Genomic DNA, 12,501 nt, shown 5'->3' with positions numbered 1-12,501 from the left:
ATATATATATATATATATATATATATATATATATATATATAAATAATATAAGAATTCTAATTTATATAAACTTTTTTATTTTATAAATTAACGTTACCTAATACAAAATTAATCTTCTTTTGTCATGTAAGTTCTGCTCCTGAAAAAATAAATAAAATAAAATAAAACTTTAAATTATGGCCGTATTAATTTTATGAAATGTAAAGAATTTTTAAACATTATAATATAATTATTGATAAAATATAAATAAATTTTAGATATAAAATGAAGGATTTTAATGAAATTTTACAGACAAAACAATTGTTAAATGTTCTTGTTATATGATTTTTCTTTTATATGATTCTTCTTCAAATATAATTACGTAGTATATATTTTTTGTGGATTTATCGAAATGGAACCAAAGTAAAAAACTATCAAAGTCCTTATGAAATAATTAGAGAAATGATGATCGAATAAATAATATTATTACAAATTGATTATATAAAATATAATTTCAGCTATTTTCTTCTCTTACTTTAATCGCATTCGAAAAATATTATATGAAAGCGCATATCTTATCATCATTATATGGCATTTAACACTCAGGCATCAATATAATAAATAATATGCTTTCCCGCAATTTCATTCAAACCCGAATATTGCGCATAACAACAGGCATATAAAAATTAATGAACTTTCGAATAACCAAGAAAGTCTACGATCAATATATATTTTATTCTCTCTCGTTTATTTCATCCATTCTATCTCCTTCAAGCTTTACAGTAGCGTGCTGCGTTCATGTTGCTTGCGCAAGTACGCACTTGTGTGGGCAACGATTCGGCATTGGTCGAATGCCAAAATACCAAAAAAGTTAGCACTTGACACTCGCGGAGCTATGTGTATCATCAGCTCTTCAGTGAAAAGCTCATTTTCTTTTTGGCAACGCGATGGTCATCGCAAATAAAGGAGTATACGTGCACCGAAGGGCTTACTTCTCTCCGCTGATGAAGCGGTGTTTACCAAACCATTACGGTTTACTAGCTGTTCTTACCACTCCACACGGCTATTCTTAATATTTGTTTCATATGTTTTTTAATGACAGATACGAAATGATTTTATCCCCTTAAGAATAATTTAATATACGATCATCGCTGTTATTATAAGTTGGCATGGGCTTAAGTGAAGCTCATGAGCTTAAATTTTCTTACGAAAATCCCTTTAATTTAAGTTACATCGTTTTCTCCCACATAGTTTAACCGATAAATTAATATTACTTATAATAGTCATTTTTATTTCATCGACACACTCGTGGCAATTGGTAGAATTTATTTTTGATAAACTCGTCTGCTTTAACTACTCGTGTAGTTAAAAAAAAAAAATGTTAAATCTTATGGCCGATCCATCGTATTTCAATTTAATTATTATTTTGAGGAATTTTTGACATTTATGGTTTTTTTTTTTTTTTTTTTTTTTTTTTTTTTTTTTTTTTTTTATAAAGATTAATCGAGAAAAACAAGTTTCGGTAAGATTTTGTAAATAAAAGCAAAGATCAAATTTATTGTAATTTTGTAGTAAACAATATTAATTATCAGTAGATTAATTAAGAAATACGTTATCTTTAATAAATCTCTGATTGACAAAAAAAGCTATCTGTCAATATTATAGTGCGGCAACAACATTTACGAAATCGTATGTATTATCAGTAAGCACATAAAACATCAAAAGTGTACGATTGTTAAAAATTAGTAAATAATAAGTGCGCGTGTGTGTATATATAAAAAAAAGCTTTGACTATGTTAATCACGTGATTCGTATATACAGACGAATCAAGATTCTTTTGTATGCAATGTAATTCCTTGTACGTATCAAGCAAGTTTATATATTTTCATCTATAACAAAGTGAAAAAGGTCAGAAGTTTCGCCGACTATGCACCTTAGTGGTAAATGAAAATAAAAAAATATAATTAACGGCAGGTTGGCCGAGCGCGCCGTTGAGCGCACATTGATTTTCTCCAATATATATTCAATAATAATTAATTATAAGCGAATGTAATAATAAGTAATCGAAGTAATAATGCGAATTGAACTTTGAGTGAATAACTTTGAATAGTGGCAAGAAGTTGAACGTGGAGTCTATTTTTAGTTTAACATAATGAATATCGTTACCATTAAATGCATGACATTTCATTTTTCAAACCTTTTAATACAATAAAATTAATTGAATAAATGCAGAGACTCCACGGTTGCATTATTCAATTGTAAATAAAATTAAATGATATTATAATCGATTAAATGTTTATTTCGTATCAATTAATTGTGACATATAATATGATATTTTTAACAAACAAACGTACGGACGAACGACGTAACAAAATGATCGCATTTTGTCATTAATGTCTATGAAAGCCTTAAATGTGGGATGGTGGATCGAATAATAATAATCTTTATAATTCAAAAAACAAAATCAATGTACGTACACGTTATCTACATGCTTACGCGCATCCAAATAATCTCGTCCTCCCTTGATAGGTCGAACAATCGCAGTCGTTGAGTGAGAAAAATTTATCACCGACGCGTTAATCAATCCTAAATATGTATTTGACGGAGTCGCAAACTAGTGACAAAGTTAGATTCGACATTATTAAATGCTGTTGTATAGTCTAGTTGTCGCATGACATTTGTTTCTATTTTTTTTTTTTCGAATTGTATTTTTACGTATTTGGGACTCGAATGCAGAATTTATAGTCAAAGATCATAATATTATATATTATTGAAGCAGATTTATTAATTATGGCATCGATTTTCCAAGATTTCCTGCATATGTTTCAGCGTAAAAGTGAGTTCCACTATTACATATCGAACGATTTTAGAAATAAGCTTTTCATCTTCGCGTCAGCGAGTAATTATAACAGTGGAGTTTTTTTTTTTTTTTTTTTTTTTTTTTTTTTTTTTTTTTTTTTTTTTTTTTTTTTTTTTATCAAAATGGCCATTATTTTATCTTTACTATTCGTCAGAAAATCAATATTGCATAAAGCAATATTTTCGTAATTTTTATATTCGATTGAATATTGCCAATCGTCTTATTATGAATAATGTGATTCTCTTATAATAAATATTGTTTGTATCGAAATAATTTTATAAACTTAATTACTATCGGAATTACAACGATAAAGATTAAAGTTTGTAATAAATTTGTCATCGAAAACTCATTTTATAACAATTTTAATACGGTAATTTCAGCTTTCATAATTCGTGTTTCCTCTCGTTGCATAATTCTTTGTAGCAATAAATCGTTTGACGTTATAAAGAAAAGGATAAAATTTCAATACTCAATCATTATGTTCATTTCATTGTTTCAATTTATTAAAAACAGATCTAATGTTATATAATTATTTAAAAATATATAAAAATATTTTATTGTTTTTTTCTTCTTTTTTTTCTTCAATATTTTCACTATGTATAACGCATACAATGTTACTTACTTAATTTTTTATGATCTAGTAAATTTTTTGTCTTAAATCTTTCTCTCATAATATTTTCACTTGTGATTCATTACATTATTTAAAATATAAAGTTCATTACAACTTCAGATTACTAGTCTTATTTGTGTACACATGCGATATGATTTTCAGGAACAGATTTGTACATTATAACTGAATAAATGCAAGAAACATTTATACCTTTCTATTCATAATTATTGTTTATAACTACTAATAAGTGATATATTTCGAAAAATACGAAAAAAATTTTTTTTTAATGGTAATAAATGAGTTATGAATTAAATATAGTGAAATTTTAGAAAAGAAATAATTATAAAGTGTCTCATTATCTAAGAATGCAGATTAATAAATGAGAACCATTAAAAAGAATTTTGAGTAAAATTTTTTTTATTATAATTATACTCACATGCATATTAAACAATTCACATTAAAGTAATTAAAATTGAAAGAAGTTTTATGATACAAATTTGTGTAATATTATAATATACGTGAAAGAATAGCATAGTCCAATCAGCGTTACAAGTACATGAATTCATACATAAAAGCCAATGAATGAATAGTCGATTATGTAACGGCATTTTTTGTTTTTGTCTTTTATTTCTTTTTTTTCTTTTTTTCTTTTTTTCTTTTTTCCTTTTTTCCTTTTTTCCTTTTTTTCTTTGATTTTCTTATACACCTTGAATGACATTCACAATGAATTTGATTTTTCATTATTCCATTAGTCTGGTGTCAAAATCTCATGGAGATTTCTGTGAATATTCTGCCTACGTTTTCCCCGTCGTCGCGAATCAACAGCGCATGCGGATAAATAAATGCTTTCGATCGTTTTTATTGAGTATGTGTTGTACGAACGAGGCCTTGACGTTGATCGCAGTTAAGATCACGGCTTCAATCACACATGAAAAAATTAATTTAATCAATATAAGGTCTATTGTTTATTATTACCAATATTGCTATAATATATTCACATTTATCATAAGCGTATGATGTTTCTATAAATTCAAAAGTAGTATTCATGTTGGTTATAAATTTTTTAATATACCAGTTATACTATTATTATGCATAATTATTTTATTATATTCGTGAAAATTTTTTTTAACAAGTAACGTATTTTTTCGACGTAGATGATAATTTTTAATATATTTTTCATATCAATCAATACTAAACTAATTCATTAATTTGGTTATACATTTCTCGCTATAATATTAATTTTGCGAATTATTGTTAGAGTAAAGGTAATAATTGTTCATTATATACACATTATTAGTACAATAAAGTTTGTTAAAAGAAATTATTATTAAATAAATCAGTTTTGCCTTAATAATTATTTAAATCATCTTAAATTATTAACCAGTCATTTATATTATTTTACTTAATGGTAATATATAGTTACATTAAAAAAAAAAAAAAAAAAAAAAAAAAAAAAAAGAACCCTGTAATATGTACTTAATTCTACAATACATTAATCTATTACTGTGCTTGGAATCTGTTTTTAGAAAGTACATAAAAAGGCCATATATTTAGACAAGAAAAAAAAAGCAAAATATTTGTGGAGATTAAAAAAAAAAGTTAGATAAGCGATTTTTTGTACATTAAATCTTACACCATATTCATAAATATTTAATGTAGTTAGTATTTCAAATATTGACTGATATTGTTAAAAAACTTTTCATAATTTTCCCAAGTAAACTCGGAGAGAGTCTCATTAACATTTAACGAGATATGTATGTAAAAAAAAAAAAAAAAAAAAACAGTATTAATAATTCTGAAGTAACTATATTTTTTATAAAAACATTAAAAGAATATTTATAACATAGATTAATTTTTTTCAATTATTAACAAATTATTGTAAATACAAAGGTTTTTACAGTTTGTTAAATTTATAGTTATTATTATGTTTTATTATATTTGTTTTTTTTTTTTTTTTGTATTTTTAAACGAAAAAATGCACCATATAATATAAAAATTATATGTAAATAAATATTAACAATTGTCTAAATTTGATCTCTAATATTGCCCTTAATCTGTTAAAAATTCATTGCACTATGAATGTATGATATTATTCAGTATAATAAAAAATGAAAACGAAATTATATTATTAAAACTAAGATTTGTGTAAAATTTCACGTTTTAATTATACTAACGATTTTACAAATTTTTAAATATATCTCATTGTCATATTTTTATTCAATATTCAATTGTTTATATATTGTTATGTGCATATAAATATTATATATTATACATAAAAATTAGTTAGAAAATTATCTATCCGTTAAGGACTAAACAAATATATAAGAAAATAAACAGTTATCGATGTAATTTATAAGTAACATGTTTTGCAAAGTTTCAAAGTGAATGTCCAAACTATAATATAAACTATAATATATCATTTAACTTAAAAGTTAAATAATTGGATTATGTATAGAAATTTCAATGTAACATTGACATAGATAGTTTTAACTGATTTTTCTCAATTTTACATAAACTGTTATAATTTGATATGATTAATAACGCATAAAACATTTCAGGACTGATAGTATAAATAAAATTAGTAAAGATGTCGATTCGTTACTTGATTCTTCCTCCCGTCTCGCTTTTGGAACGCTATTAATTATCTAAATATATATTGCTCTAAAAATTGATCCTATTCGGGGTATTTATCCATTATCTTATCATCGAAAACTATGTGCATCGACATCGTAAATTCTTCATTGATAATGTAAATAAAGAAGCATGTTAACACGATACACACTTGAATACAAACACTCGAGACCACTGTCGTCAATTGCATAAAGTGTGCACGAAGACGCGGTTGGGGGATTCTAGTGTTTCTCATGACCTGTTTATAGGCGCATAACACGCTTTTCCGAGAGTAACGAGTGCCGACTTCTCACGTCGTACGCGATATCTTCGATTACCCTTTGGAATTGACGGGTTCGAGCATCGTGGTCAATAGTTCACTCGATACTCGAACATGAACGATTGCTGAGCAATGAGAGGCAAAAGATGTAGAGGGGAGAGCGGGGGGGGGGTTGGAAATAAAAATAATAGTCTTTACATTGCCGATGTGGATGGCAAGTCACGTTTTAAAAATAATTTTTTTAAATCAAATAAAAATATATTGTTACTGAATTTTCTCACGGAGTCCTTTATATATATATATATATATATATATATATATGAGAATGATGAATAACCATGGAAACGTGTAATCTTCCAAGTATTCTGTTGATATATAAAAAAGTACGGCTGTAACCGTATCATTTAGTTTTTACTCTAAGTACGAATGCAATTATCTCGTTTAATGTTTCAAATTAAATCAATATATATATATATATATATATATATATATTGATTTATTTATAAAGTTTTCCTTATTCTTTATAAGAGAATAAACAAATAAATTAATAATAATAGATATTTATTGTATTAGTAAGAAATTTCTTCAAATTTTTTATGGTAAATTAAATGTGAACAACAATGCAACGGAATAAAGATAAATTTGAATTAATATAACGTTAAAAAGATTATTAAATATGTTGAATGATTTCTATCGGAAAGTAGTGTTAAAAATTATATGTTAAACAAATCTCTAAGAGTTTTCTCTATAATTTTTCGTTTATTTATTTTTCTCATATTTTAAATTTGTATATTTGTAAAAAAAAATTTTTATAATTAAAATCTGTTTGTTAATTTCATTTCAAAATAAAGACGTAAAGCAAAACGTTCAACTACTTCATTATATCAGTGAACAGTTTAAATCAATTTATTATATTAACATAGTTTAACAATTATAATAAATATCATAATTAATATATATATATATATATATATATTGAAAAATAATATTACATAATATATTATGAAACACTTTTTCCTTTTGCAACGAGAAATTTTTAGTCACATATTTGTATGCGATATCTTAATTTATTCACGACAATTGCATGAAATCATTGAGACTTACAATATTTTAATAAACAATCGTTTCTGTATATATATATATTTCTCGATAATTATTATGCTTAAATTAATAATTAAATTTAAAAATTTGTTCCTTCTCATCTCGATATTATGTCTTGTGTACTTGTGTGTGTTTCAGAAACTACTCAGAGGTCTCGCTCGACATTTAACATGGCGTCAAAAAATATTATTGATGACGTCGACCTAATTGACCTTGAGAGCGGTGTAGTGGGAACATGCGTTCCTCGGGTCACCATAGTCGACGCTACCCCCGAAGAGCAAGAACATCTCCTCGATGTCTGTCCACCGAAGCTCGAACAAAAATTATCACTAACGCGTAGAAACCACGTAGATCTTGTGCACAATGCCAACGATAGAGAGCCTGCAGGTAGCGTTTTAGTAACCTTGGGTCACGATCAGGTTGTACCTATAAGAAAACGAATCGATGTAGTATCCTCGGACACTATCAAAAGAGTCAGAGATATCACTAAGAATTTAGAACCAGTTATCAATATTCACACGTCTTCTGAAATGCTTGGAGATTCTGAAGATCGCGTGGATTTCGGTTCGGTATCTATGAAGATTTCGTTGGAAGACGATGTCTCTTATGAGACACGGGAAATAAATGACGCGTTCAACTTCTTATCAGAATTGGATGATAATGATGAACAGTTTGAGCTTAGAAACTCCAATGATTATGAGAAGATCTTGCGAAGTTCAAAAATACAATTTTCAAGATCGTCTAGCAAAGAAAACGCGTCATATCCTCTGGAACCAACTTGCTTTATTAATAATCGCCAAAAGCACTGTAAGCCGAGTACAAGTTTCGAATTTGATAACGAGGGCTTTGAATCATCACCGCCATCGAAAACCAATGACTACGCTAAAAGGCCAACATCCTTAAATTTCGACTTCGATGGTCTTCGAGCTGCAAGGAATTCATTCAAAAGACTGCGCTCTTTCACCTGTTCGGCTATAAGATTAGACGTCGAGCCCTGGCAAAAAAAGACGAAAAACTCTTTCCATCACAAGTCTTGGAGTGAAGATTCGTCGATTTGTAGGTCGAAGTACAATGGTGATAAGCTAGCGGGCAAAAGGAGTGGAAATATCAATGAAAAACCTAATAATATCAAAGTCACGACAAACGATAAACTTTCTGATAGAAGACAATCGGTTTCTTCTGCTGGGTAAGTTAGTTAACTATTCATTTAATCGCTTATTTATGCCTTCAAAAAAGTTTTCAACACACACACACACACACACACACACAATATATATATATATATATATATATATATATATATATATATATATATATATATATATAAATCAAGAATTTATACAACATAAATTTTGTTCGGAAATACATGAAATTAATGCATAAAATTTTAAATAATAGTGAAAGTGGATATTGTAAAATTTAAATATTTTATAAATCTTTAGATTAATTGTCTGTTTAGAATTTGAAATTCTTTCTTAAACGTTAATTGAGCCGAATTATATATATAAAAAACTAATTTTGTAATATTATTAGAAAGAAAATAGGTGTCTGACATTATTGTGAATGTTATTAATGGGATGATATATCGATAATTCAATGATCTAAAAGTAAATGCTAATAGTTATCATTTATTTCTAAATGACATTTTCGGTTAATGCAAAAATATTATTTCACACTCGCCTTTACTTGGATCAATGATATTACTCGTATAGTTATAGCACTATCTATTAAATAAAAATTTATATTAATTATCGTAACAGCTATTATACCTATAATTAATGAATTATCGTAGAAGTTAGCATTATCGCGTAGGATTGAATGAAATTCCGAAATTAAACTAGTTTAAGCGAAGAGAAAACTTTTTTATTCATTCTAAGCTTACATATCCTCATAAGCTATTCTTAACGTCCCACAATGTATTCATTAAAATTGAAACGCGTCGCTGATCACTACGGCACATGCACCCAACGTAAATAATAAGCATAAAAGATATATTAACAAAATGTAAATCTTATAACAAAGATGGAATACGCAAAGATTTTGCAAAAAATCAATAATTTGATTATAGTTGATGTTTTATCTTGGTTTTTTTTTTTTTTTTTTTTTTTTTTAATATAGATATCTTTGTCAATAATGTGAAATAATAATTTGAAAATAAGAATATTAATTTACAGACAATTTTTAATTACACCATTAATTACAATTATTACATTTTTTTTTTTTTTTTTTTTTTCATATTTTCTTACTTTTTACAATAGTTCGCTTATATTATTAGTATTTTCTGAATGATTAAAAGTAAAAGCTACTTTTAGTTTAATGCATTCGTTCAAGATTTCACGAATATTGTAAATGTTTCTCGATTACTACGAAGGTCGAGAAAATAAAATTATTAAATTCTTTTTTTATAACATTTGAGATAAAAATGTGATTAAAGAATTGATTGATTGCAACATCTACTCGTAGTAATAAAAAAAAAAAAAAAAAAAAAAAAAAAAAAAAAAAAATACCTTATATAAACAATGAGATCGATATTTGTAATATTAAATACAAATTGCCGTACAATTACACAAACGACCAAAAATATAATTCCGACCTATAGTAGATTACAAGTAAAGACTTTTTAATTACGCTTATGTTAGGTATAGCTTCATTGGTATGAGAAGCGAAGAATAATAAGTGCTGGGAGCAAAAGAAAGAAGGTATCAAGGGTTCTCGTATAGTCGTTAAACGCTCGATGAATTTGAATAAAGGAACACGCGACCAATTCCGGTTAACTGAAAGTTAGTCATGAAACGCGTGCACGGGTTTTACGTAATCTCGAATTTACACGCACGCACATATAGATTATAAGTAATACGATCGTATCGGAAAGTTTATTACAATCTTGTTTATATAGATGCTGAATGTCTGCGATAATATATATTAATTATTTAATTATAACATTGTTCGAAAATTTTTGAAATTTTTAATATTATATTCATTCCTTCATATAATAAGTGAAAATAATACATAAATATAATAATTATTATATGATACAATAAATATAACCTACATATATATTTATATATATTTAATTGCTGGCAATTAATTCATTGGTATATTTAACATAATATAAAATCATTAAAAAATAACTATACTATTAATTCAGTGGATAAGAAAGAATTTCGAACGGTAAGAATTTAGGATCAACGCAATTAATTTATAATTACCGTAATTAGATATAAATTATGGAAATTTTACATCATTCTTACAAATGCGATACTAAAGTGAGCTTTGATTCCAATAGAATTTAATATTCGGAAATTTCAAATGCGCGATATGTGTTCCATCCCCCTGTTCGATCAACTTTTTCTTACACTCTATTCATAATGATGGTCTTTTGGAAATAATAATAATGTGAAACGAATCGACTGTGAAAATGTAATGGAAAGATCACTGACGGCCGATTTTATAAATTGCAAAAAGTTTGTAAGAACAGTATAGTATTAGTATGAGATATTCAAAATCAGAATGTCAACACCAGAATGAAATTGTGTACTTTTAGGAAAAAGAGGACATAAAGGAAATAGATTGACAAACAGAGTATAAGAAAATGTTTAGGGAATGGAAAAACGAACAAAATTATTTCATTGAATGGATAACAATTGTTAATCTTAATTCTGTAAAAGTAATATGCGAATGAGAGTGCATTAGTTAATTCAGTGAAAAAAGTTTTTTTTTTTTTGAAAAGTGAATCTTAAATAATTTCGCAAATTAAGTTTAAAATTTTATTTTCACGTTGCTCTACAAGTGTCTATACATTATATAATCATTTAATTATTAAATTATTATCTATTGTATTATCGGTTGTGTTGATATTAATTTACTTTTATTATTTTTTTGTATAACAATTATTAAAAAAAAAAAAATCAAAAAAATTAATTAAACAATGCTTTTTTCTCTATATGTTGGATACTGAATGATATATTTTGTTCTGAAAATATCGTAAGCGTTAATATGAGGAATCGATTCAATGGATCTCGATACTAATAATAGATAATTACAATGAAGGAAATGTTTACTTGTTTGTGGATTACCAATGAATCCTAATGAGATATTGTTTTTTTAAAAACTTTACAAATTCGAAGATACGAATATGATATTAAAAAATAACTGTAATTTATTAGTCTAACATTAGTCGTTCGTTTATTACTATTAATTATTTTTAACTAAATTTCTTTATCTTCAAATCCTTGCTTTATAATGAGATGAATAAATATTTTACATATACAAGTGGATATTACATAAATGCAATAAATGAAACTTATAACGAAAATTATATTAATAAAAAGAGATTGAAAAAATAAGTAGCATAAGGGACAGAAATTCTTTGTGGAAAAGTCGAAATTAAAAAAAAATGTCCGTATAGATAATTCCCCCCCTCCTCGCCCCCATTTACATAAATAAATATGCGTATACTTAACGAGGCACACTCAAACACTGCGCTATAGAACATAGAATAGTACTTTCTCCGAAATAAAATCTATAAAACAAAAGAGAGGATCTATTATTTTTCACTTCCTTCATCCAAGTGTATAATTACCTCATTCGCGTGGCTTCCATGTGGCTCTATATGACTCCAACACCAACACAATTTGTACTTACATGCGTGCGTAATACATGTTCCGGTCATCAAAGCAGTACAAGCGTAGCGCGTTTCACCAACTCGTTCAACGAACTTCTCTACAAAAGCTTCCTTTTCCTTTTCCTTATAAGCATTTACCAACAACGCGTTGTTCATTTCGAAATTTACTTTTACCGCAACTCCAGGTCGTCTCATCTAAAACTGAAGCGCAAATGCAACGGTGTAGCGCTTCTAACTGCGTGCGTATCCCTCGAGCTACGGAAAGAGAAAGAAAGAAACGGAACAAGAGAAGCGAGAAAGAACACCTCTCAACATATTATTGCATATAAATTTCGACGTCTCTTATCCTCGTTTATGTATACGCACCTCCCTCCCTCTCGCCAATCAACTATCTACTATCTACTATCAACTATCTACTATCAACTATTAGCTACTAT

The 12,501-nt window shown here is 26.9% G+C and overlaps 1 protein-coding gene across 1 annotated transcript in view; it reads left to right on the top strand.

Moving 5' to 3' along the window:
* Positions 1 to 12,501, top strand: part of bdg (sodium-dependent transporter bedraggled) — a gene marked incomplete at its 3' end in the record, with an annotated part of 106,945 nt that overhangs the window by 15,207 nt on the left and 79,237 nt on the right. Inside the window, exon 2 of the mRNA XM_011500186.1 lies at positions 7,579 to 8,626. Within this exon, the coding sequence (XP_011498488.1) occupies positions 7,611 to 8,626 (1,016 nt within the window). The remainder of the gene's footprint in view (positions 1 to 7,578; positions 8,627 to 12,501) is intronic.

This window comes from Ceratosolen solmsi, unplaced genomic scaffold, assembly GCF_000503995.2.
Source record: "Ceratosolen solmsi marchali unplaced genomic scaffold, CerSol_1.0 scaffold41, whole genome shotgun sequence".
NCBI classification, from domain to species: domain Eukaryota; kingdom Metazoa; phylum Arthropoda; class Insecta; order Hymenoptera; family Agaonidae; genus Ceratosolen; species Ceratosolen solmsi.
The sequence above is the reverse complement of the archived record's forward strand: the minus strand, read 5'-3'. Positions and strand labels throughout refer to the sequence as shown.